The 27,421-nt window shown below is 43.7% G+C and overlaps 1 protein-coding gene across 2 annotated transcripts in view; it reads right to left on the bottom strand.

Moving 5' to 3' along the window:
- VPS41 (VPS41 subunit of HOPS complex) overlaps positions 1–23,287 on the bottom strand; it is a 173,253-nt gene extending 149,966 nt beyond the window's left edge. Inside the window, exons 1-2 of one of the 2 annotated variants that reach the window (XM_084621271.1) lie at positions 23,239–23,287; positions 18,281–18,319 (exon numbers count right to left, since the gene is read on the bottom strand). In XM_084621271.1, coding sequence (XP_084477397.1) covers positions 18,281–18,319; positions 23,239–23,259 — 60 coding nt within the window. In that variant the 5' untranslated portion in view covers positions 23,260–23,287. Of the gene's footprint in view, positions 1–18,280; positions 18,320–20,177; positions 20,252–23,238 lie in introns of those variants that run through there. The other variant, XM_084621272.1, reaches the window with a different exon arrangement.
- Between the last annotated feature and the right edge of the window lie 4,134 nt (positions 23,288–27,421).

Genomic DNA, 27,421 nt, shown 5'->3' with positions numbered 1-27,421 from the left:
ATATCAGGCATATTAATTTGAGTAGTCACAAATGTATAAATAATTTCTGTATGCTTGCTTCTAGGGAAAGCATTGAGTAGGTTTGTGTGGGTCTTTGAAAAAATTCCCACAGCTGATTTGGAAGGAGTAGGGTCTTATAATCACATGTACCACTTCTAAGAGCAACATTCATAGGAATTCAGATACCAGCTCTGCCAACAGTATTAATGGCACAGCGTTAGCCTAGGCGGGATAGGCCTGCAAAACAGTTTTTTACCGTGAAAACTGAAAGGACTCCAGGCCACCACAAAATGTGGCAGCAAACTCAGAGCTGGACAAAGGATTGTGCACGTCACCACTACATATGGGTATCTATCGGGTGTGCTGTAGACCACCAGGATCTAATTTGGATATGGATAGAGCCCTCTTTAATGTTTTTAATGAAGTAAATACGAATGGAAACTGCGTGATCATGGGAGACTTTAACTTCCCAAATATAGCCTGGAGGACAAGTGCGAGTAATAATAATAGGGCTCAGATTTTCCTAGATGCAATAGCTGATGGATTCCTTCATCAAGTAGTTGCTGAACCAACAAGAGGGGATGCCATTTTAGATTTGGTTTTGATGAGTAGTGAGGACCTCATAGAAGAAATGGTTGTAGGGGACAACCTTGGTTCAAGTGATCATGAGCTAATTCAATTCAAACTGAATGGAAGGATAAACAAAAATAAATCTGCGACTAGGGTTTTTGATTTCAAAAGGGCTGACTTTCAAAAATTAAGGAAATTAGTTAGGGAAGTGTATTGGACTGAAGAATTTATGGATCTAAAGGCAGAGGAGGCCTGGGATTACTTCAAGTCAAAGCTGCAGAAGCTATCGGAGGCCTGCATCCCAAAAAAGGGGAAAAAATTCATAGGCAGGAGTTGTAGACGACGCTGGATGAGCAAGCATCTCAGAGAGCTGATTAAGAAAAAGCAGAAAGCATACAGGGAGTGGAAGAAGGGAGGGATCAGCAAGGAAAGCTACCTTACTGAGCTCAGAACATGTAGGGACAAAGTGAGAAAAGCTAAAAGTCAAGTAGAGTTGGACCTTGCAAAGGGAATTAAAACCAATAGTAAAAGGTTCTATAGCCATATAAGTAAGAAGAAAATAAAGAAAGAAGAAGCGGGACTGCTAAACACTGAGGATGGAGTGGAGGTTAAGGATAACCTAGGCATGGCCCCCTAACTAAACAAATACTTTGCCTCAGTCTTTAATGAGGTTCTTAGGAATAACGGTAGCATGACAAATGGGAATGAGGATATGGAGGTAGATATTACCATAACTGAGGTAGAAGCAAAATTCGAACAGCTTAATGAGACTAAATCGGGGGGCCCAGGTAATCTTCATCCAAGAATATTAAAGCAATTGGCACATGAAATTGCAAGCCCATTAGCAAGAATTTTTAATGAATCTGTCAACTCAGGGGTTGTACCGTATGACTGGAGAATTGCTAACATAGTTCCTATTTTTAAGGAAAGAAAAAAAAGTGATCCGGGTAACTACAGGCCTGTTATTTTGACATCCGTAGTAAGCAAGGTCTTGGAAAAAATTTTGAAGGAGAAAGTAGCTAAAGACATTGAGGTCAATGGTAAATGGGACAAAATACAACATGGTTTTACAAAAGGTAGATTGTGCCAAACCAACCTGATCTCCTTCTTTGAGGAAGTAACAGATTTTTTAGACAAAGGAAACGCAGTAGACCTAATTTACCTAGATTTCAGTAAGGCATTTGATACGGGGGAATTATTAAACTGCCACATGGGGAATTATTAAACTGGAAAAGATGGGGATCAATATGAAAATTGAAAGGTGGATAAGGAATTGGTTAAAGGGGAAACTACAATTGGTCATACTGAAAGGTGAACTGTCAGGCTGGAGAGAGGTTACCAGTGGAGTTCCTCAGGGATCAGTTTTGGGACCAATCTTTTTATTACTGACCTCGGCACAAAAAGTGGGAGTGTGCTAATAAAGTTTGCGGATGATACAAAACTGGGAGGTATTGCCAATTTTGAAAAGGACCAGGATATCATACAGGAGGACCTGAATGACCTTGTAAACTGGAGTAATAGTAATAGGATGAAATTTAATAGTGAGAAGTGTATGGTCATGCATTTAGGGATTAATAACAAGAATTTTAGTTATAAGCTGGGGACGCATCAATTAGAAGTAACGGAGGAGGAGAAGGACCTTGGAGTATTGGTTGACCACAGGACAACTATGAGCCGCCAACGTGATATGGCTGTGAAAAAAGCTAATGCGGTCTTGGGATGCATCAGGTGAGGTATTTCCAGTAGAGATAAGGAGGTGTTAGTACCGTTATACAAGGCACTGGTGAGACCTCACCTGGAATACTGTGTGCAGTTCTGGTCTCCCATGTTTAAGAAGGATGAATTCAAACTGGAACAGGTATAGAGAAGGGCTACTAGGATGATCCGAGAAATGGAAAACCTATCTTTATGAAAGGAGACTCAAAGAGCTTGGCTTGTTTAGCCTAACCAAAAGAAGGCTGAGGGGAGATATGATTGCTCTCGATAAATATATCAGAGGGATAAATACCAGGGAGGGAGAGGAATTATTTAAGCTCGGTACCAATGTGGACACAAGAACAAATGGATATAAACTGGTCATTGGGAAGTTTAGACTTGAAATTAGACGAAGGTTTCTAACCATCAGAGGAGTGAAGTTCTGGAACAGCCTTCCAAGGGAAGTAGTGGGGACAAAAGACCTATCTGGCTTCAAGATTAAACTCGGTAAGTTTATGGGATGTTAGATGGGGTGGGATCTGAGTTACTACATAGAATTCTTTCCTGGGTATCCAGCTGGTGAATCTTGCCCACATGCTCAGGGTTCAGCTGATCGCCATATTTGGGGTCGGGAAGGAATTTTCTTCCAGGGGAGATTGGAAGAGGCCCTGGGGGTTTTTCGCCTTCCTCTGCAGCATGGGGCACAGGTCACTTGCTGGAGGATTCGCTGCACCTTGAAGTCTTTAAACCATGATTTGAGGACTTCAATAGCTCAGATATAGGTGAGAGGTTTATTTCAGGAGTAGGTGGGTAAGATTCTGTGGCCTGCATTGTGCAGGAGGTCAGACTAGATGATCATAATGGTCCCTTCTGACCTCTACAGTTTTATGGTGAAAATACACTGCTTTTCTGAGTAAGGAAATGAAGTGAATCACCTCCTGTGCAACCCCAGTATGGTTCTTCATAAGCCAAATCCTGGGGTGCGTATGGGCCGGTACCGCACTTTCACCCCTGGTATTTCTTCACACAACTCACACAGTCAACCTGTGGAATTCTTTGCCAGAGGATACTGTGAAGGCCAAGACTATAATAGGGTTCAAAAAAGAACTAGATAAGTTCATGGAGGGTAAGTTCATGGCTATTAGCCAGGATGAGCAGAGATGGTGTCCCTAGCCTCTGTTTGCCAAAAGCTGGGAATGAGAGACAGGGAATAGATCACTTGATTACCTGTTCATTGCCTCTGGGGCACCTAGCATTAGGCACTGTCGGAAAACAGGATACCGGGCTAGATGAACCTTTGGCCTTACCCAGTATGGCCGTTCTTATGTTCTTACGATAGCATTTTTACTCCTCTAGGTAAGGAATCAGATGATGTGGGTGAGGGTATTGCACCTGTTCCCCTATAATAATTGACAGTTTGGCTACTGAATTCAAAAATTGAACAAAACTGACCAGAGGTGAGGATGCCACACACAGTTATATAGTGATGTGGCATCAATATGCAAAGATTAGTGTTTGTAAAGGGATCTGGAAATTAATTGCTAGGTATAAAGCATTTTGTTGCACTAACATGCTGCAATGATAAGTGATCGCCTCAAAAACATTACTAGGATGTGCAACATGGTTTTGAGGTTCTTTGCAACTCAGGGTACATGGCCACTTCATGCTGGAGTATGATTTCCAGCTTCTCAAGATGTATGCTTGCTAGCTAAATCACTACATATCACCCTTTTAATCACCTGTACTGTGTTAGGATAAAGCTTCTAGACTTTTTGTTCCTGTCCAAAAGACCAAGGGGCTTTCTCTGCTTATGAAGGGTGAAGCTGTGTTGTCAGGATTAGGATAATGATTTGTCAATTTTTCTCAATTCAGTCAGAGAAATATTGCTATGATGTACATAAATAAAAGAATTTTAGACAGGAAAAATAGACATTTGGTGGCCTTTCATGTTCAGAACCCTAATTTGCTGGACAGCCAAGCAACAAACTGGAATAAGCTCTAAAGTAAGCTAATCTATTGCTCATCAAGTTGAAGGTAAAATGTTGAGAGGTAGTGGGGGACCAGCCTGCAGATATACTGGGGAGTAACACTGATATAAGACTATGCAAAACCCATTCACACTGGTAAACCTATTTCAAAGAAAGAAATAATTGCTTTTGGTCAGACGTGGGGGAGGAGAGACGAAAAATCAAACTGTCATGATTAGAAAATTTTAAAAAAGCAGGGAAGGAATGACTGGGAGAGTTAAGGGATTAGCAATAGCATACAGAGACTTTCATCTGAATCGTCAGTTCAAATTCAGATCAGGCTGATACTGGCAAAAAGTTATTACCATCTGATGGCTTTTGGTTTACCAAAATGAATTTGTGGTATCAAGCCAGTTCCCAGCTGACAGATGGCCACATCACAGAAGAACTCCACCGCAACTAACAACCTCGATGGCAGCTTCAAGCAAAGATACAAACGAATGAGTGCCCCTGAAGATTAAGCCTCCTCTTAACAGCAGAAGGGATTCTTTAGGCAAGTGTTGAGAACCACTGGCAAGACAGTGTGAAGAAATGTATGCTACTGCCCCAGTTATACCTACTCCACAGGCAAAGAAAGGACAACTTTCTCTCCCTCTCTCCAGGGCTGACAACATAGCACCTTTTTTCCCCATGTGGACTAAGCTGGTTAAAAATGGATTTGAAATAAATATTAAAAACCCTTGCAAGCTTCTAACCTGTAGAAGAATAATTTTGTATTAATATGGCTACTGCTATACAATGGAATGGAGGTGCTCAGATTGAGGTTACCAACCCATGAAGTCACCCTTGTATTTTATGCTGCCAAAAATATTGACCTCTACAGAATTATGGTGAAAATACACTGCTTTTCTGAGTAAGGAAATGAAGTGAATCACCTCCTGTGCAACCCCAGTATGGTTCTTCATAAGCCAAATCACCAACAACATGCTAATCTTTGGCAAATATGGATCAGGCTGTCAGGAAAATTAGTGTGTGAAATCTTTTCTTCTTATGGATCTGATGAGGATTTATTTAATCCTTTGTCTTCTTTGGGAAAATGTAGGTATACTAAAGCAAAGGATTTACAATGATATGGCTGCCCACGAATAAATATTAAGATGGTTGCATTCCAAGGATGAAGTAATACACAGATGAAAGGAAAAAGCACACAGCATTTTATTTCTTTTCAGGACTGCCATGATATAAAGAAAGTCTCACAATATGTGTGGAACACCAATTCCAGATTCACCCCAACAACTCTGGACATAAACCAAGTTGTGAAGCAGAAGTACAGAAGACATACTGCACATGAACAATCCTCATAAGTGACATGTAAAAAAAATATAGTCCACAATAGTATTTGGTTTCACTTCAGCTATTTTTTTTTTCTCACTTGAAGTTTTGTGTACACCAAGCCAGTGGGAATTATAAAACCACTTCAACTACACACAATAATCCTAGTTACCTTTAATTACATAAGAGTGATATAAAATGGCTTGTTGTATTTTTGATATCCCAGACAAGTTCCAACAGGGAAGGAAAAGCCTAAGATAATTCAAATCTGAATGAAACTACACCTTTCCTCTTGTATTTCCCTTTGCTGAGTAAGGAATTTCAACAGAACTATTTGTTTCCCCTATGAACACTACTTGGGCACTAACTGTTGCCATTTTGTGATCAACTGCATATGAATACCCTACAGTGCAATTTTGGGAACAGTCATTTTTGAAGTTTCTTTTATCAACTCGCTGAAATGTGAAACTGGTTAGGAAATTATTGAAAAAGAAAATTCAGTGTTGCTCCATCCACATCAATGAATTAGTATTTTGGGAAGGCCACATCTGCACACACTGTTGACACAGTAGCTTTTCAATTGCATTTAATTTATGTAACATGCAAGGCAGTATTTTTACCTTTTATATATTCCAAAACACACAGGAGAACTGGCACTTCTATTTAATATTAATAGCTCATTAAGTGAAGTATCTAATTTTCACACAAGAACAGCAGATATTAGAAGAATATAGCAGTAAAACCAGTAACCCATTTTTCTTGGAAGTCAATCCTAGAACGATGCATATTATAATCTTAGTCACTTGTCACTGAAAACATGTTTTTAAAATTAATGTATGAAAAGATTCCATTTAAACGTCAATACATTATTTACAATGCTCATCCCACTGACTCAAATTGATAAATTATTTGCATGATACTTTTTCTCATTAACAGAGTTGTTTTTTTATTGCATACCTTCCCTTTCTCCGCACCCTATTTAAATGGCTCGTTTCACTTTAGGTATGCAGGAAGAAGTGAGCTCTCTCTGGCTAGTGAGCGTGTGAGAGAGAGAAAGAGAGAGAAAAAGAAAATATAAAAACTTTTAAAGAAGTTCATATACAGAACTTTTTCATTTGTAGATCTCAAAGAACTGGAGGAGAAAAAAGGAAGACTAAGGCTATGTCTACGCAGCCACTTTCAGCACTAAAAACTTTTGTCATTCAGGGGTGTGAAAAAACACATCTGAGCAATGAAAGTTTTAGTACTGAAAAGTGCCAGTAAAGAGAGTGCTTTATTGCCAGGAGAGCTCTACCCCAGTGACCAAACATGCCCGCACTGCCCATGTCACAGCGCTGCCGCAGCCGCGCTGTAACATGGGTAGTGTAGACATACCCTAATATAACCCCCTTTTACAGATGGAGTAGGAGAGGCATGGAGAAGCGAAGTGGCTTGCCAAAGGGGACACAGTGAATTGTCAGACAAAAGGAGCTGAAATACAAGAAATGGCAAAGATGCAATGTAGGCTGATGTAGTATCTGAATCTATTTTTAATTCATTTTTTGTCAAGTTGATGGTGTCGCTTTAACGACAACAATAGTGGAAGAGCCCATCTGTGCTTGATGCCCTGTGCTTAGAGAATATTTTGGTGGGGAACGTAGCAGGGTTAGGAAACCCTTTTTTACCAGATGCTGTGTTTACTTGAAACATTTGTAATTAGGTTTAGATCAGTTCAGCGTTATCTAGGAGACTAAGGCCTTGGCTACACTTGCAAGTTGGAACACAGTAAATCAGCCCCGGGCGCCCTAACTCCTGAGGTGTCCACACTGGCAAGGAACATAGAGCACCCGGACTCCGCAGCTGGAGCACCCCTGGTAATCCACCTCAACAAGAAGCATAACGCTTGCTGCGCCCCGGCTGGAGACCGCAGTGCCAGTGTGGACTGTGCTCTGATGCTTTAATGTGCTCTGATCAGCCTCCTGAAGTGTCCCACAATCCCTGTTCTAGCCACTTTGAACTCTACTGCCGTGCCCTCAGGTGATCAACCATCAGATCCGCCTTTTAAATTCTCTGGGAATTTTGAAAATCCCCTTCCTGTTTGCTCAGCCAGGCGTGGAGTGCTCTCAGCACAATTTTCCAGGTGACCATGCCTCCACGTGCCAGGTGATCCCCAGTATGGAGCAATGGCGAGGTGCTGGACCTCATCAGTGTTTGGGAGGAGGAAGCTGTCCAGTCCCAGCTGCGCTCCAGCAGTAGGAATTACGATACCTACAGGCAGATATCAAGGGCCATGGTCAGGATGCTCTGCAGTGTGGGGTTAACGTGAAGATGCTGCGCAATGCCTACCACAAAGCGCGGGAGGCAAACCGCCACTCCGGTGCTGCCCCCATGACTTGTCATTTCTACAAAGAGCTGGATGCAATACTTGGGGGCGACCCCACCTCCACTCCAAAGAGCACCATGGACACTTCAGAGGCTGTAGCAGCCCAGAGTTCAACAAGGCAGGAGGAGAAAAGCAGGAGTGATGGGTGCTGAGGAGGAGTGGGGCCCAGAGCCAGAGGACGGTCCAGCGTCCTTAGATGCATGCAGCCAGGAGCTGTTCTCAAGCCAGTCAGAAGGTAGCCAGTCAGAGCGGACGGTGCTTGCGGAAGAACAAACAGCAGAGGAGGTGCCTGGTACACAGCTTTTATTCTGGGAAGGGAGTTCTTTGGCGCGGGCTCTTGGGGCGAGGAGGGTTGCAGAAAGAAGGGTTAGAGCTGCGTGCATGCCTAGATGCAGAATAAGGCATTGATGTGCTCTCTCACATCGCGGTAATCGGCCTCAGTGATCTCATCGAAGGTCTCATGCAGAAGCTGGGCAATCCGCTTGTGCAGGTTCCTTGGCAGAGCTCTATGCTCCTTGTCCCAGTCAGGCTAACATGTCCGCACCACTGTGCCATGAGGGGTGGGGGGACCACTGCTGCACACAAGCAAGTGGCATAAGGGCCAGGGCAGAAGCTGCATTGTAGTAGAAGACCCTCCCCTTGCTTCCCAAGTCACTCTCAGAAGCGAGATATCTTCCAGGATGAACTCATCCTCTGAAAAATGAGGGGACACTGTTCAGCCCGTCCCCTGCAGCTGTTGGCTCTCCCTAAGGCACAGAACCCCAGAGGACAGTACAGCCCTGAAACATTCAGTCCCCCTTGCCCCTGTGCTTACTTACTATTTCGGGGCCCTTGTGGGTTATGTGCGCTCGCTTTGGGATGGGCACTTTCTGCTATTGTGTGCACTGTGCTTGCCTTTAAGTTCAGCCGAATCATTGCTCTGTCTAGTGTGAACAATGCTGCTTCTGTTAAGGGTTGCATTTTGGCTTTACAGATGCAGCCTTGAGATCCCAGCAGTCCTTGTTATCAATGGCCGAAAGGCTGCAAAGAATCGGGAAGCGTCCACGAAGAAGCAAGGAAGACCTTCTGCATGAAGTCATCCAGCAGTCCCTTACTGAAAATCAAAAAGTACAGGAGGGGTGGTAGACTGAAAGGAGGCTCCGCCAGCAGAATGCGGATCACCAGCAACAAACCACGGAGCAGGTCCTAAGCGTTATGGAATGCCAACCGGACTCAATGCAGGCGCTCATAGCACTCCAGATGGAGCAGATCCATGCCCGCCGCCCCCCACTCCTCCCGCAGCCCTTGTCCCAAAACTCTTTCCCTTGTGCCCCCATGTCACCGCCAACCCACTTTCTCCAACATCCGGTTTCTTATCACCACCAGCAGTCTCCAACACCTGTAGGTTCACCACCCAGCCCTGCAAACTACGACTCTTACCCACTGCACTCAACCCCCATCATCATGCATTTTAGCTAGCCTGAAGTGCAGCACTCATTGCGCGGCACTCCAGACAGGAAGGCTGAATATGATAACAGGACATACGCAAATCTGTGATTGCCCCGTTCCCCCCCATTACCTTCCCTCCTCCCACACAGCACAGCTATGTCATGCCATGTGTTTTCCCATGTGTTTCTTTTCAATAAATTAATTTTTTGGCTTTGCAAACATTCTTTATTGCATTAAGTAAAAGATAGCGTAGCCCAGGAAATCAACAGGCACGCAAGTCAGTGCATCATACGTAGCAAACACAGATGTTCACTAGCATTGGAACCACTGCACTTCACTCCCATGCAGGGCACCAAACATTACTGGGGGCTTTCAGCATCAAATTGCTCCCTCAAGGTATCCCTAATCCTTACAGCCCTGCACTGGGCCCCTCTAATAGCCCTGGTCTCTGGCTATTCAAATTCAGCCTCCAGGTGCTGAACCTCCGTGGTCCATGCCTGAGTGAAGCTTTCACCCTTCCCTTCATAAATGTTATGGAGGGTACAGCATGCGGCTATAACTGTAGGGATGCTGTCATCAGCCAGGTCCAGCTTCCCATACAGACAGCGCCAGCGGCCTTTTAAACGGCCAAAAGCACACTCAACAGTCATTCTGCACTGGCTCAGCCTATTGTTGAACCACTCCTTGCTGCTGTCAAGGCTCCCTGTGTATGGTTTCATGAGCCATGGCATTAAAGGATAAGCGGAGTCTCCAAGGATCACAATGGGCATTTCGACTTCCCCTACAAAGATCTTCTGGTCTGCGAAGAAAGTCCTGGCTTGTACCTTCCTGAACAGGCCTGTGTTCTGAAAGATGCTTGCATCATGCACCTTTCCGGACCAGCCTGTGTTAATGTCCATGAAACGCCCACGGTGATCCACAAGCACCTGGAGAACCATTGAGAAATACCCCTTCCGATTTATGTACTCGGAGGCTAGGTGGTCTGGTGCCAAAATTGGAATATGCATCCCATCTATCGCTCCTCTGCAGTTAGGGAAACTCGTTTGTGCAGAGCCAGCCAAGTCACGCACATTGCCCAGAGTCATGGTTCTTCTGAGCAGGATGTGATTAATGGCCCTGCAAACTTGCATCAACACGATTCCAACGGTCGACTTTCCCACTCTGAATTGGTTAGCGACTTATAGGTAGCTGTCTGGAGTTGCCAGCTTCTAGATTGCAATAGCCACGCACTTCTCCACCAGCAGGGCAGCTCTCAATCTCGTGTCCTTGCGTCGCAGGGCGGGGGCAAGCTCAGCACACAGTCCCATGAAAGTAGCTTTCCTCATCCGAAAGTTCTGCAGCCACTGCTCGTCATCCCAGCCTTGCATGATGCTGTGATCCCACCACTCAGTGCTCGTTTCCCGAGCCCAAACGCGGCATTCCACTGTGGTGAGCATATCCGTGAATGCCACAAGCAATCTCATGTCGTATGCGTTATGTGAGTCGACATCATCGTTGGACTCCTCACGGTCACTTTGTAGCTTAAGGAGTAACCTGACTGCAATTCGTGACGTGCTGGCGAGACCTATCAGCATATTCCTCACAAGTTTGGGATCCAGTCCCGCAGACCGAAAGGAAAGACAGAGCATGCAGTACAAAAACCATTGAAAGATGGTGCCAAATGTGGTTGGATTTGCTGGGATGCAAAGCGATGCATCACGGGGCATTGGGGCAGGACCCAGGATGCCCTGCGCCCCCCATTCCCACAAGCCACAGTGCCAGAATGGGAAGAGGTGCTCTGTGGAATAGCTGCCCATAATGCACCGCTTCCAATGCCTCTCCAAGTGCCGCAAATGTGGCCATGCCACTGCACTTGCAGCTAACAGTGTGAACACATGGCAGTGCTTTCCCTGCTGCTGTCTCCGAGAGCTGGTTTAACTCATAGCGCTCTACACCTGTAAGTGTAGCCATGCCCTCAGAAGTTCAGTACAGAGGTACATCAGCAGCCCTCATTAGCTGTCCATTTTCTGAGTTTAATGGGAAGACATGTAAATATTAGCAGGCATGCACAGAATGCAGTCAAAGGTTTATAACACTATTGCAACAACAATTCCATTAAAAATAAGATTGGATACGAGTCTGACTACACTTTAAAAAAACAACAACAACATATCCAAACTTCAACAGGTCAACAAACAGGAAGCTCCTAATCTCAGATATTGAAATACTTATATGATCATCACAGCAGTATCTGAGCAACTCACAATGATCACTGGATTTTTTTAATCCTTACAACACCCCATAAGGCTGGAAATTATTATTCTCATTTTACAGAGGGGAACAGATGGAATGTAGTTGAAGTGCTTGCCCAAGGTCACAGTGAAAGTTTGTGGTTAAGACAGGAATTGAAGGTCTCTTAAGCCCCAGTATGGTGCTCCAAATCATTCTGCCCACTCTATAATGTGTGTATCATCAAGTTAACTGACAAATCTGCTACTTCCTTTGTGCAGACCAGTGATAATCTATACTGATGGAAAAATATATGTAAGTATTGGATAAGTATAATTATTTTGTGCACCAGACATACACTGGTGGCAGAAGTAAAATCCACATTCGCTCACAAGATTTCACAACAATGCCATAGATTGCCCCACGACTATGTCACATTATGCAGATACTATGAGGTAGTTCAGCTATCAAGCCTTGTTTCTGGTTGGCTATCATGATACAATGCAAAACAATATTGAGGTCCAGAGTGATAAACATCAGGGAACCGAATATAAACAAAATTCAAGTAGGCACATTGCACAAAAGCAGCTTTTGGAAATTTCAAAAGCAAGCGTAAAAAGACTCTCTACTTAGAAGAGAGGATCCAAAAGAGATCCATGTGTGGGTTCTGCAATATAAGCTACCAGGGAGAACTAGTGCAGTATCACTGTCTCTTTTTTTTAAAATGGTACATTACATCATTCAGTGCAACATGATTTGCTAATAGAGAACTAAACTGCAAAGCCAAGGCACATCCTAGCTGAGTATTATACTCAACTCAAAAAGTCGAGGAAAATGTACACTTACCTCTCAGCTTTGTACCACAGATCTGTTAAGAAGCATTGATATAAAGCTAACAAACACGTGAGAAGATTTTTGCCAATTAGATACCAAAATCTAATTAAGATTTGGTTGGGAAAAGCAAGCTCAGTTGTAAAAGTAACCACTTACAGGTACACTGCAGGAAGGAAGAGTAATATTAAAAACAGAGAAATTTCGCTTCATGCTGTACATAATTTATTCAGACTTTCTTCTCCACTGTTTATGAACAGTCAAAGGTCAGTATATTCTTTTTTGTTTGTTTGTTTGCTTTTTAAGGCCTCATCAAATGTGACAGCCCTAATACGCAACTCTAGGTGCTGTAAAATAATGTTAAATACACCCATGAAGTAGCATCGTATCTAGAACTTTTCTGTGAAATAAACCTGTTCAATCTAAAATGTAGCACACCTGATTGTTTTATGGGTTGGGGAAAATGATGTACATCACATGTGCCATTTTAAAAAATGACAGAAGTTTAAAAAAAAAATAGATGTCAGTGCTTCAAGATTGCTGTGAAAATACTTTGCAGCTAAAGTACTTCCTCCCCGCCCCCCGAGAATTAAAATACCATTTTAGATATATTGTTTGCTCACCATATCATGGGAGAATAAATAGTAGCCTGTCTACATGATAAGTAAAAGCTCATAATACCCCATATCATATGTAAGGATATGAAAGAGAGAGTAAACTGTAGTGTAGTAACCAAGAAAGATCTGCTACAATTGCATAGTGGTGACACAAATAACTACCACCATCATCACTGAAAGGTTTGCTGAACATACAAAAATATGCACGACCTCTACTAACTTATACCTATGTGCTTTAGACATTCTAATTTAAACAACTGGAAAACAATAAACACATTTAAATGGCCTCAGGAATTCAACTTACAGGACCAGTGGAAACCAGATTTGCAATGAAGAGCTGTGTGACATCATATAGGCAAAACAGTCACTTTTGCAAAACATCACACGTCTGAGATTGATCACATGCTCTGCTTTTGCAAAACATCATACGCTCTGTCATTGATTCCGTACAAACAACATCTTAACATTCATAAACAAACAGGTAACTCAAAGCAGACTATGCAAGTGGGAAAATTATTAGCATTATATTATCACTTGTTAAGAGCAGACAATATGCTCACTTTTGACAGACACACAGAATGGAGAGAGTCCCTGTCTCAACAAGCTTACAATCTAATAGAAAAAAAGACAGCAAGATGGTGCTGTGAAGTCACAGTAAGGACTAACAGAAGAGAGTTTTTTCCTTGTGTGCACTCAATTCAGAGTGGGGAGGTGGAGGAATTGTTCAAAGAGGGACATGCGGTCCCTTCTAACTCTGTGATTCTATGATTATTCATTCACCCTTTCCACACTACAGAAGAAAATTTTTGCAAGAAGATAAAGCTTAACATGGGCAATTACACCTTGCCTCCTCTGATAACAAGCTCATCATTTGCAATTGTCCCTTATGTTCAAGAATCTCAAAGGGATTAAAGCTAACATCAATTGTCTGCCATTAATTTTGTTATGAATATAGTGGTAACTGCCTATAATAAATCCATGTAATAAATGTTATACATTTTTTACTTATGTATAAACCAAGGCACAGAGAATTAAAATAGTTTGCCCTAGTCACATAGGTAAATCTTGCCATGGGTTCAGTGAGTCCAGTCCTCTGCTATAACCACTACATAACACTGCCTATCAATACCAACTCCTAATCTCATAATGTATTATGTTTAGTATATAAAAAAAAAAGAGTGAAAACACAGTGATATGGACAAACTAATCCATGACCATATACATTTCACATCAAGAGAATTAAAGCAGCAATTCACCACACGTAGTCTTCATGCGTCTGAAGGGCCAGCATATATCATTTGATAATTATGCATGAATGATCATAGAAAACGGTTTAGTCAAAGATGTGGACCTCCAGGTAACATGGATGTGTTTCACTAGTTCACTCCAGCACATTTTAGATATTGTTTCCAGGCTTGTTATAACAGCTAAATATTTAAAGACAACACATCACGTGTCCTTATACAAAAAAAGAAGAAGAATGTCCAGACTGAGTTGGACCAAAGGTCCACCTAGCCTAGTATCCTGTCTTCCGACAATGGCCAATGCCACGTACCCCAGAGGGAATGAACAGAACAGGTAATCACCAAGTGATCCAGCCCGTCACCCAGTCCCAGCTTCTGGCAAACTGAAGCTATGGATACTATCCCTGCCCATCCTGGCTATCAGTCATTAATGGTCCTATCCTCCATGAATTTATCCAATTCTTTTCTGAATCCTGTTATAGTCTTGACCTTCACAACATCCTCTGGCAACGAGTTCCACAGGTTGACTATGCATTGTGTGAAGAAATACTTCCTTTGGTTTGTTTTAAACCTACTGCTTATTAATTTCATTTGGTGACCCCTAGTTCTTGCATTATGAGAAGGAGTAAATAAGACTTCCTTATTTACTTTCTCCACACCAGTCCTGATTTTATAGACCTCTATCGTACCCCCCCTTAATCATCTCTTTTCCAAGCTGAAAAGTCACAGTCTTATTAATCTCTCCTCATATCCCAAATCATTTTTGTTGCCCTTTTCCGATTACAATACCTCTTTTTGAGATGGGGCGACCATATCTGCATGCAGTATTCTAGATGTGGGCGTATCATGGATTTACATAGAAAAGATCATATTGCCTCTATCTTACTATCTACTCCTTTCTTAATGATTCCCAACGTTCTGTTAGCTTTTTTTGACTGCCGCTGCACATTGAGTGGATGTTTTCCGAGAACTATCCACAATTACTCCACTACCTCTTTCTTGAGTGTAACAGCTAATTTGGACCCTATCATTTTATTCGTATCATTGGGACGATGTTGTCCAATGAGCACTATTTCGCATTTATCAATACTGAATTTCATCTGCCATTTTCTTGCCCAGTCACCCAGTTTTAGGAGATCTTTTTGTAAAGCTTCACAGTCTGCTTTGGACTTAACTATCTTGAGTATTTCTTCACTATCTTGAGTAGGAACCAGAATTAGGATTTGATCCTTTAGGTCCTGTCATACCTTCTCAATAGGACTGAAAAGTAGGTGCGTATTACTCTGTGTATTTATAGACTAACATAAAGGTGCACTGCCACAAGCTGGTTGAAAGATTTTGACATGAGTAATTTTGACAATTTTTTGGACCAAAGTTAACTAAGGGGAAAAACTGAAAATATAGACAAAAATTGCAGCCTGTTTTTTGCCCAGCTCCACCTTCAACAATTAGTAAGGCTACGATTATGAAACAGAGGTCAAAGAAGTCACGGAATCTGAAGACAGCAATGGAGAGTGGGTTACTGTTGTACACAATGGGTGGCATCAGCACATAGCTGAGGTTCATCCCATGCAGCCCTATGCCTAGTGGTGAGCTGGAGCCAGTTCGCACTGGTTCGTTAGAACCGGTTGTTAAATTTAGAAGTCTGTTCTAAAATTTTAAATTTTAAATCTGTTAAATTTTAGAACCGGTTCTAAAAGGGCTTCTAAATTTAACAACTGGCCAAAAGTGGCACCTTAGGCGTCGACTCCATGGGTGCTCCGGGACTGGAGCACCCACAGGGAAAATTTGATGGGTGCAGAGCACCCACGGCAGCTCCCCATCCCGCGCCTGGCCCCAGCTTGCCTCTGCCTTCTCCCCTGAACGTGCTGCCCCGCTCTGCTTCTCCGCCCGCCCTCCCCCGCCCCCCCCCCACCGTCCGGCTTCCCGCAAATCAGCTGTTTGTGCGGGAAGGCTGAGAAACAGGCGGCGGCTTCGCGCTCAGGCCCAGGGAGGCAGAGGCAGAGCAGAGGTGAGTTGGGACACAAGGAGGGCCGCCCACGCCGCAGCAGGTAACCCGGGGGGGGGGGTGCGGCACAGGGGAACCGCTCCCCGCCCCAGCTCACCTCCGCCTCTGAGCGTGAAGCCGCCGCCTACATCTCAGCCCTCCCAGGCTTCCCGCACAGACAGCTGATTCACGGTAAGCTGGGGGAGGGTGCGGAGAAGCAGAGCGGGGCGGCGCGCTCAGGGGAGGAGGCGGAGCGGAGGTGAGGTGAGCTGGGGCTGGGCACCCACCAAATTTGGCTCTGCACCCACCAAATTTTCCCCATGGGTGTTCCAGCCCTGGAGCACCCACGGAGTCGGCGCCTAAGGCACCACTTTTGATGTGATCAGTGGGGGGAGCGGCCGCTCCCCTTGCTCCCCCCCAACTACGCTCCCCCACCCCTAGGAGCCAGAGGGACCTGCTGGATGCTTCCTCGGAGCTGCCCCAGGTAAGCACCGCCAGGACTCCCCACCTCGCCCCCCCGGCAGGTCCCTCTGGCTCTTAGGGGCGGGGTGGGCACCCACTACAGTGGCCCACGAGACCCTCCAGCCCAGTTCTGGGGGCAGTCAGGACACAGGGGAGGGGGGTGGATGGGGCAGGAGTCCCCGGGGGGCAGTGGTGGGCCACGACCCCCTCGTGGGGTGAGGAGAGAATCGGTTAAGATTTTGGCAGCTCATCACTGCCTATCCCCATCACTATCACAGGCCAATCAGACCCAGGGGTGACAAGATTCCAGAGTGTTGCTGCCCAAGACTGAGTCATGAAAGCCCTGGCTCAGGTAGCTGCTTCAACAGTAGCTGCAAGCTGGGGTTGCAACAGCTGAAACTGCAGGCAGAGGGGGTGGGACAGCAGGAGGAGCCAGGAGGTTGCTGAGGCCAAGGAGTGAAAATATCATAGCAAACCCTGCAGCCAGGAAGGAAGGAGAAAATCCAGCCCAGGACAAATACAGCCACCACAATCACCAAGGAAAGGAGAGGTCAACCCAGCACAGGGGACTCAAGGGCCCCCCCCCGACTACAAACTCACCCAAGAGGGGAATCAGGACCACCAACAAAATCCACTAGGGGACTAGACAGCCTAATCACAGCCAATGCCTGAACCCTAGATACCAATCTCCAGTGCAGTTAACACCCCTAGGTGAAGAGCAATGTTTCTATCATCACCATTTCATTCTAGTTTTGAGCATTGGGAGCCACTTTAAACTATCTAATTGATAATGGGTGACGGTCACCCTTGTTCTAGTCTACATGCCGAGGCAATGCCTAACATGATAGCATCTGTCCACCACCCTATTGGGAGAGCTTGGGAGAGCACTGCCACCTATTCCACTCCCCTCCCCTGCCCCCAGTTTGACCCTTGTGTTTACATACAACGCAAAAATTGAAGTACTGTACATTGGACTTCCGCAGTCGCACCCAAGAACTAAGTTTGGATGTACTGCACTGGCGTAAGGAGGAAAGACTTGGATTCATTTCAGCTCCCTTTCTTCTGCTCACCCAATAACACCGCCTGAATACTTAAATGTTTTGGATGGTGCAAACATTTTAAGTCAATAGGCCAATCTTGTTTCAAAATACGATCTGGCAAACATGTGCTGCATAAACTAAGACTAAATTCAGGCTGTGAAATCATTAAATATCAGTTGCATTTCTTTAATGTAATATATAGAAATGACATTGTCAATCACATTTTCATTTGTTCAAAGCAGAAATGCATGAATTTAAGTTTTACCTTCTAACATGATTCACTTTATTAAAATCTTGTGATCCCAGGCTTTAATATCAAGTTGCATTTTTATTTTTTTTAAAAGGATGCACTTTCACTATTAATTTGCCCACAGCTCAAACTACCTGTTAGAACACAAACACAGCTTCTCTTGTAAATAAGCGGCTGACAAAATAGAAACAAACGAACAAAAAAAACAAGACCCCAAAAAAACCCTGCATATTGATAACAATGCAGTTTAAACACTACAACCATGAGGCCCCTGTACACAGTCTTACCTCAGAATCATCTGTAGATTCTTCGTTAGATCTGATTTCCTGAAAGCGATAAAAAAAGCATGAAGAAAAAAATTTAACGTGTGTGCAGAGCAAATGATAATTATCTTTACTTTTTTAATTCTACAAGTCTTTTTATTAGAGGCAAAAGGTCAATAGAGTTTCAAGTGATTCTGAATGTGTTACAGATAAATGATTATCTTTTCTGATTTTCTTATTTATCCATACCCATTCTGTGTTTAGGACTTGTAATCTGGTACCACACTGACAGTCACTGGCACTGGTTGGCTGTGACACTACTGTTGGCTACCCTAAAGCAGACAGTAACTAATACCACATCATTCCAGAAACGTGCACCATCTAAGACTCTAAGCAATAGTCAGGTACCTGTGAAAGGCTTTCCCTCACCAGCAATGGGCAATCCATCTTGCAAAGCAATCTCCAGCATCTCGGCCCACGGGACAGAACTGCATGCTCAAGTGATCCACAGGCCAACTTCTGTATTTAGCCACTATTCGCCCATTAATTCATTGGCTTATTTTGAACTGGTTAACTCTTTAAAACAGTTTCCCAGAAAATTCTAATGATGATGCATATTAAATAATAACTCTTCCATTTATGCACAATTCAGACAGAGTGCTTGCTCAAACCTTCAAAGAAACTGTGCCTTTAAAACATCTGCCTTTCAAGACAATGAATCTTGCCATCCTACAAAAAAAAAAAAAAAAAAAAAGAAGAGCCTACTCTTGCTAATCTCTCACCTGTCCACTGGTGAAATCTGCTGATGCCATGTCTCCTCAAAAAGGTCAGCAAAATGAAGATTTACTTAACGTATTTATAGTTATCAATAGCAATAAAAGGTTACAACTAATATGCTGACAGTGAACGTAAGCATTTTAACAACAGCCCATGATATAAACAAAGAACGAACAAAAGAAGAAGTATTTCAAATCTTATGAAGTAATATTTTGACAATAAGATATTTAGGTACAGCATTCACGAGAGACAAAGTTACAGACAATGAGAAGAGAGATGAAGCGGAAAGAAAATCTAATACTGATGATTACCAGTGTTTCATCTTTAGTTTGTTGGTCACATTTATTTATTTTTGTGCTATAAAAATGTGCTTATTGTAACCTCTAAGCACATAACAAATGTCTTCTCTGCATGGTTGAAGATCACTTTTAGTAACCAAGCAAAACCATTTAGAGAGGGGAAAAAAAGTCACATTTCCATTTACTGTTAGTGACTCCATACAAGACATTACCATGCTTACAGTCATCTGCCTTTCCAAGCTTTATTAACTACAGACAGGCCCATCTCTAAAATATTGTCCTTAAACGGGTGCAACTGTTTATTCTCTGTTCAAGTCATAGTTCAAAATTAAAAAGGAAATCTTGATTTGGGAAGCTAATGAACAGACTCTGCATCACCTGATAGGACGCTGGCAGTGTTTTTGGGTGTTTAGAATTGACAGGTACCCTGCTAACTCATGATGCAAGGGAGCTACTCTGAAAAGCTTTCTGCCTGACTTCTCCCATTCCCACAAGTAAAATTGGAATAGTAACCACAGTCATGACTACAATGGGGTTTTGTTGGGATGGGTTTTTTTAAATGTATGAACCAAGAGGATTATCCTGAATTCTATTTTTTATTTTTAAAATAGTCTCCTAACTGTGAACAGAAAATCCCTGCTGAGTGACTAGTAGGTGACCAGAATCCCAAACAGTGAACTAATAACTATCAATGGCAGGCCTGTCACACTCTGGGGTCAGGGGGGCGGGGAATCAGTGGTGTTGTATATTTCAGCCAATTGGCAGATGCTGGTTTTCAAGAAGCCTAAGAATGGAGAAATGATACACAGATGAGAAAACTGGGGAAATTTAAAAGTATTCCTAACCTGTATAGTTAATCTCTGATTTGGCAAACTTGACAATGCATCTCACCAAATGCAGTCTTCCATCCACGTTGTTGTGGGAGGGTTTTCCCTTTACACTAAAAACAGACGCCATCAACTGACTTTAGGCTTGTAACTTAGATAGGTACGGAAGAAAAATCAAAAAACCTAAATTCCAATGAAAGTTCACCTGCATACACACACTATTTATAGTTCCTCTCTAGTGTAGGGAAACCCAAACATAAGTCACAGCATCTTCTACATGCAAAATTGACCATAAGCAAAAGTGAAACGACCACTCTCATATGATAGTCCAAAAGGAGAGAAATGCAAACAATTAAATCAGAGTGTTTTAATAATCAAAAGGTGTTCATTAATTTAAAAAGTAAGGATTTTTAATGATACTTTTATATTTGACTGTGCCTTAATGAGGTGCACTAATTATAGATTTTAGTGACAAAGACAATGGAAAGAACACAAAAACTGCCTCGACCAACAAAATCCACAACATTGTAGAAGAGGTGCATATCTGATAAATACCAACAGTAGGACCTGCCTCCTTCAGAGAATTTAAATTTCTCCATAGTTAGGAAGTAAATCCTGGGAAAAATAGTTCTCCTAAGCTTTATTATGCCCTACATACTGATAGAAAGCGTGTGTGTGGCAGTGGAGAAGATATGGGAAAGCCAAATTTCTGAAGGCTTTAAACAAATTATATTTATAGCATATGAAACTGCTATACTTGGGTTGGGAAACTTTTTCTTAAACCTATTTTATTCTTGTCTCACATACAGGAACCAACTCCAAAGAATGCTCCATAGACAGAGTCTTTTTGAGCTGAAAAGTACTATATGTAACAAGTGTATTAAAAGGTGGTCTAGAACAACCAAAATTTCAGCTGCCTTCCAGAGAATATCCCACTCTCTCCCATACTTGTTCCCCATTTTCCAGAAGAGAATCTCTCTCCCAACCAATTCAGATGGACTTATTTCTTTCTTCCACCTCTGCATTCTTGATCTTCCTCTGAAGTGAAGCAGTCTGCATGTAACAATCAGCTGTGCGTTCACACGTTACCCTGACATTATTACATCTGCCCCCAGATTCCAAAGATCCTGCCTTAAAGCCTACCTGCCAGGGTTTATTGTAAAATATTACATTAAAACTTAGGCCCCAGTCCTGCCCACATTTAAATGTATAACTTTACACAGGAGTAATCCCACCGACTATACACTGACAGGACTGGACCCTACACATAGAATACTGCCTATTACACTATTTGAAAGGCTACTACTGTAATGATTACCACTTTTTCTTGAGTCACATACTAAATTTAATACTAAAACTGCTTCACTCATAGAACTGCAGAATGAGGTTCTTCAGCCTCAATCTTGCCAGGAGCTCAGCACATGCTGACCCCTGGACTCACTTCAAAAGGGCTCCAGGCATGTAGAGGGATCGAAACATTTGAATTGCCATTACGGATGAGACCTGAAATCCATCTAGTCCAGAATCCCAGTCTGCCATTACCAGATAATTCTAAAGTGCAAGAACCCTGCAATAGGCAGGCATGGGATAATCTGCCGCCACCCCTCCCCATTAGGTTTCACCCGGATATCCAATAGTTAGAGACTGCCTTAAATTCTAAGGCATGAAGTTTAGTATCTCTTTCCCCTGCCCCCCCCCCACCCAAAAGTTATCTATTAAGATAACTCTGGATATTCCTGTTATACATATAAATGTCCAATCCTTTATTGGATCTTCCTAAATTCTTCGATCTGCCAATACAGTGCACTACACCAGATCAAGACCTTAATGACTATCAAAGATTTGTTTTGTCATTCGAAGATTTAACACACCTCCTTCTTCGCCCTCAGAATATAAAAGTTGCTTTAAAAAAAAAGATAAAACATTTAAAGGAAGCAGAGCTCTAGTCTATACCATGGAATGACCATGGAAGAGATTAAATTTTGGACAAACTCTAAAGACAGGTTTCCCTGTACAATACAATTCCCAAGAAGAGGATTTTCTCATATAGGGTAATATGACCAATTATAAAAGTAATTTAAAACAAATTGTTGGTATATAACATTTAAGAATAGGTCCAACCCAAAATTCACCAATAATAATCTCTAAAATAATTTAAGAAACGGTAATATTCTCTCCTCATAAAATAACACTAAGAACTTAACTTTGACAAAATCATAGCCACCAAACTCAGTAAGAATTTGATATAACTAATAAATGAGTGATATTTAATATCCAATAGCTTCATAGAAGTCAAACTAGTGTGGCTGGTGATTTCATGCTCATTAATTCAGGACTTTAAGCAATTTTTATGCATATGTGAAAATGAATGAGACTACAATATTGATTCTGAACCTCTGACAGAGATTAACAGGGTTTCAGCCTCAGCTTTAAATGCCTTCAGGATCACACTGTGCTGGCATCTTCAAAAAGAGTAGATACAGAGTAGGCAGCAAAATTGTGCACGAACCCTCTACATCACCCTTCTGCCCACAAAGCCCTCCAGTTCTGCTTTCCACAAACATCCATTCCCAATTCTACTCCTGCAGCTCCTACTCCTCCCCCAATCCGCACCCACTCCTGCTACCTCTACCCCCATCGCATGCCGCCTCTGCCCCCCACAACCCTCCTCCAAACTCCACCCCTCCTGCTGCTTCTGCCCCTCTATCCCCATCCCTCCCACTGCCTCTGCTCCCCACAACCCTCCTCCAAACTCCACCCCTCCTGCTGCCTCTGCCCCTCTATCCCCATCCCTCCCACTGCCTCTGCTCCCCACAGCCCTCCCCAACCCTCTCCCGCCCCCCCATCCCCATGCCGCCTCTGCCCCCTACAACCCTCCCCCAATCCCAACCCCCTCCCGCTGCCCCCCCACAGCCCTCCCCCTAATCCCCGCCCCCTGCTGCTGCTGCTGCCCCCCCAGAAGCCTCTCTCTTCCCCTTCATGGGCTAGAAAACACAGTGGTTTCTCCGCTGCCTTAGTTTAACTCCTCCGCCTGGAGCAAACACTGGGGCTCCCACTGTGCAGCTGGCAGAGCCTTTACCTTCTCCTCTGCTTCCGCCATGCTGCAGCCGCCCGGCAGTCATGTGAGAGGCCGCGGGAAGCCAGAGGGCGGCGGAGGCAGCTTGGGTAATGTAGTTTTTTCTACTTCCTCTCCTGCTGCTGGGGTTAGGGCTGGCAGGAGGGGGGAGGCCTCTGTACCGGCCTTGCCGTTGCTGGTGGGGGGATTAAACAGATTTACAAGCTCATGAGCGCGTTTAACCTATGCGCCTGCCTCACTGGTGCACAGGCAACACCTTGGTGCAAATGGCTGCACTATCAGACAGTATTAGTAAGCGACAGAGCACTGCCAGCCACAACCATTGAAAAAAACCAGGAGCTAGGCCCCAAGAAATTATGAGGTTGCCTTAAACATGACGAGCAATTAGAACAATAATAAACCTGTTGTTATTTTGTTGTGGTTTTTAAGCCTTTAGGGGGAACTTGGCATTTTCATGTTTTTCTCCTCAACCACGAGGGCTAGAAACTTCCTACTTTAAAATGAAAGCTTGAGATCCTGAGGTATTGACATGATTTCAGAAGGTGGGGGTTTAAGAAAAACACCACTTAGGAGACTTAAAATAATAATGAAGACAACTGGAATCCTGCCCAGTTCAGCAGGGATTAAAAGTTATTGCTATCTAACAAGTTTAGTAGCCCCAGATGAGATGAGATGAGTTTGACAAGTTACAGCTCCCATGTCACAAACTCACCACCATGCTTTGCATTGGATTGCAAGTTCTTCAGGTCAGGGGCCAATTCTTACTATGTGTTTGAACAGTGTCGAGCACACTGGAGCCCAGCTCTTAGCTGGTTTCTCTTGTGAGAGCTCCTGAAGCAGGGACCAAAATTGCTTTCCTCCAGTGTTGCCAACTCCCATTATTTTGTTGCTAGTGATATGATTTTGGCTGTGCTAGAGGCCGGCAGGGAGAGAAGTGAAGCTCTCGCTCTCTAGCAAATTTGAGCCCTGCCAGTGGGAAAGCCCGCTCTGAAAAGCTATCTACTCCACTTGCCCACTGCTTGGGGCAGAGCAATCAGCGCTGCTGTAGGAAGAGCACTCCCTTTTTCTCAGGGACCGGCTAACACCATTCTCACAAGAGGGGAAGCGGGAGCAAAAAGTTCAACAGCTCAGTGTAGCTTTGCTGCTCTCTCTTTTCTCTCTCCACTTGTGAGCAATGGGGACAGTCCCTGTGATCTCCCCACTTCCTGTCTACAATACCTGGCCTTGGAAGGCACAGTGGAGGGGGTTGAAGAGACCCTGCAGTTGCCACCCTCCCCCCAGCCTGGAAGGACTCAAGGGACCCTGCTGCAGCTCCCCTCAGGCCTGAGAGAGGAAAGGGAAGCGCCCCAGGAGGAGCAGAGGTGAGGCTGAGGGGGTGAACTGATGGTGCTGGGGCCTGGGTGGGACAGAACTGATGTAGGGGAGGTTGAACTAATGGTCCAAGGGCTAAGCTGAATGGGTGCAAGGGGAGATTGGCTGCACTGATAGGGGACAGAATAAATTTCTGGGCAGGGAACAGGCAGATGTCGGAGTGAGAGTACCCGCAGCAGAAGTCAAAATCACCTTACCAATAAAACTGAGTGAATGGGCAGCACTAATTGTCTCACACACAAGGAAGTACAAAATATGTTCAAAAATCAAAAGACCACAATATAAGCTTTTTAAAAATCTCATGATTTTGGTGCCAATCTCATGATATTTTGGAGTCTCACTCATGATTTTTGATCTCTTGAAACAACCCAACTTCTGCAAATTTAGAGCTGCTGTGAAGAAATGCAGTGTCAGTTATCATTTTAGAGTTACTGTATAGAACTTTATACCTTCAGTTTGCAATGCAGGAGTCAAGATGTCTCTTCTGTACCTGCAAGTATTTAAATAATTTTCTTCTCTAACTATAAAAATTAAATGTCTGTTGTATTTAAAAGAGTTGCCTCTTTGCAACTTCTAGGCTAAATGTATCCTAGAATACTGAAGGAGCTGACTGAGGAGATATCTGGCTATTAGCAATTATCTTTGAAAAGCCCTGGATGACGGGAGACATTCCAGAAGACTGGAAGAGGGCAAATATATTGCCCGTCTATAAAAAGGGAAATAAGAACAACCTAGGGAATTACAGACCAGTCAGCTTAACTTCTGTACCCGGAAAGATAATGGAGCAAATAATTAAGCAATAAATTTGCAAACACCTAGAAGATAATAAAGTGATAAATAACAGTCAGCATGGATTTGTCAAGAACAAATTGTGTCAAACCAACCTGATAGCTTTCTTTGACAGGGTAACAAGCCTTGTGGATGTGGGGGGAAGCAGCAAATGTGATATATCTTGACTTTAGTAAGGCTTTTGATATTGTCTCTCATGACCTTCTCATAAACAAACTAGGGAAATACAGCCTAGATGGAGCTACTATAAGGTGGGTGCATAACTGGTTGTAAAATCGTTCCCAGAGAGTAGTTATCAGTGGTTCACAGTCATGCTGGAAGGGCATAATGAGTGGGGTCCCGCAGGGATTGGTTCTGGGTCCGGTCCTGTTCAATATCTTCATCAATGATTTAGATCAGTGATTCTCAAACTTTTTTTTTTGCGGACCACTTGAAAATTGCTCAGGATCTCGGTGGACCACTTAATGATCTTTCCAAATTAGCTAACTATTGTAAAACGCTTTGGATAAAAGTGCTATATAAAAAAACCCTTAATAAAAATTAACGTTTTTTTGTTCTACAGATAAAAGCACAAAACTCATATTTTAATATCAGTAGTTTTACCTTCCTAATGCGATGGATGTACCCTCTCTCCCTGGCTGCGGCAGCCCCCAAGCTGGGGCTGGGAAGGAGGGGGGTCTGTCCTTCTCCCCCCCGCTGTGGCAGCCCCCGAGCTGGAGCTGGGAAGCAAGGTGGTCTCTCCCCCGCTGTGGCAGCCTCTGAGCTGGGGCTGGGAAGGAGGGCTGTCTCTCCCCTCCAGCTGCAGCCTTGGAGCTGGGGAAAGTCACCTCTTTCTCTGGCCACCGCAACCCTGCACATCCTAAATTCCCCTCACCCCCTCTTCTCACCCCACTGCCCCCTCCCACCTACCCCCTATTTCCCCCAAGGTCACCACCTCACCTTACATGTGCATCTTCCCTGGGGTCCAGGCACCTAATTAGTGGAGCCATGCCTGCGTGGCTCCACTAATTAGGTGGGTGGCCCTTTATTCTCTTGTGTGCAGCCGCCCAGGCATGCACCTTAGAGGGAACTATCCATGGACCACCTGAATGCAGCTCGCGGACCAGACCACAGTTTGAGACCCTCTGATTTTGATAATGGCATAGAGAGTACACTTATAAAGTTTGCGGACAATACCAGGCTGGGAAGAGTTGCAAGTTCTTTGGAGGATAGGATTAAAATTCAGAATGATATGGACAAACTGGAGAAATGGTCTGAAGTAAATAGGATGAAATTCAATAAGGACAAATGCAAAGTGCTCCACTAAGGAAGGAGCAATCAGTTGCACACATACAAAATGGGAAATAACTGCCTAGGAAGGAATACTGCTGAAAGGGATCTGGGGGTCATAGTGGATTATAAGCTAACTATGAATCAACAGTGTAACGCTGTTGCAAAAAAAGCAGACATCATTCTGGGCTGTATTAGCAGGAGTATTGTAAGCAAGACACGAGAAGTAATTCTTCCACTCTACTCTGTGCTGATTAGGCCTGAACTGGCTTATTGTGTCCAGTTCTGGGTGCCACATTTCAGGAAAGATGTGGACAAATTGGAGAAAGTCCAGAGAAGAGCAACAGAAGTGATGAAAGGTCTAGAAAACATGACCTCTGAGGGAAGATTGAAAAAATTGGCTGTGTTTAGTCTGGAGATGAGAAGACTGAGAGGGGACATGATAACAGTTTTCAAGTACATAAAAGGTTGTTTCATAGATATTTAGGTCAGAAGGAACCATTATGATCATCTAGTCTGACCTCCTGCACAACGTAGGCCACAGATTTTCACCCACCACTCCTGCGAAAAACCTCTCACCTATGTCTGAGCTATTGAAGTCCTCAAGTCGTGGTTTAAAGACTTCAAGGAGCAGAGAATCCTCCAGCAAGTGACCCGTGCCCCATGCTGCAGAGGAAGGTGAAAAACCTCCAGGGCCTCTTCCAATCTGCCCTGGAGGAAAATTCCTTCCCGACCCCAAATATGGCGATCAGCTAAA

The sequence above is a fragment of the Lepidochelys olivacea genome (assembly GCF_965140295.1).
Source record: "Lepidochelys olivacea isolate rLepOli2 genome assembly, chromosome: 2".
Taxonomy (NCBI): Eukaryota; Metazoa; Chordata; order Testudines; family Cheloniidae; genus Lepidochelys; species Lepidochelys olivacea.
Note: the sequence above shows the minus strand (reverse complement) of the source record. Positions and strands in the feature narration are given on the sequence as shown.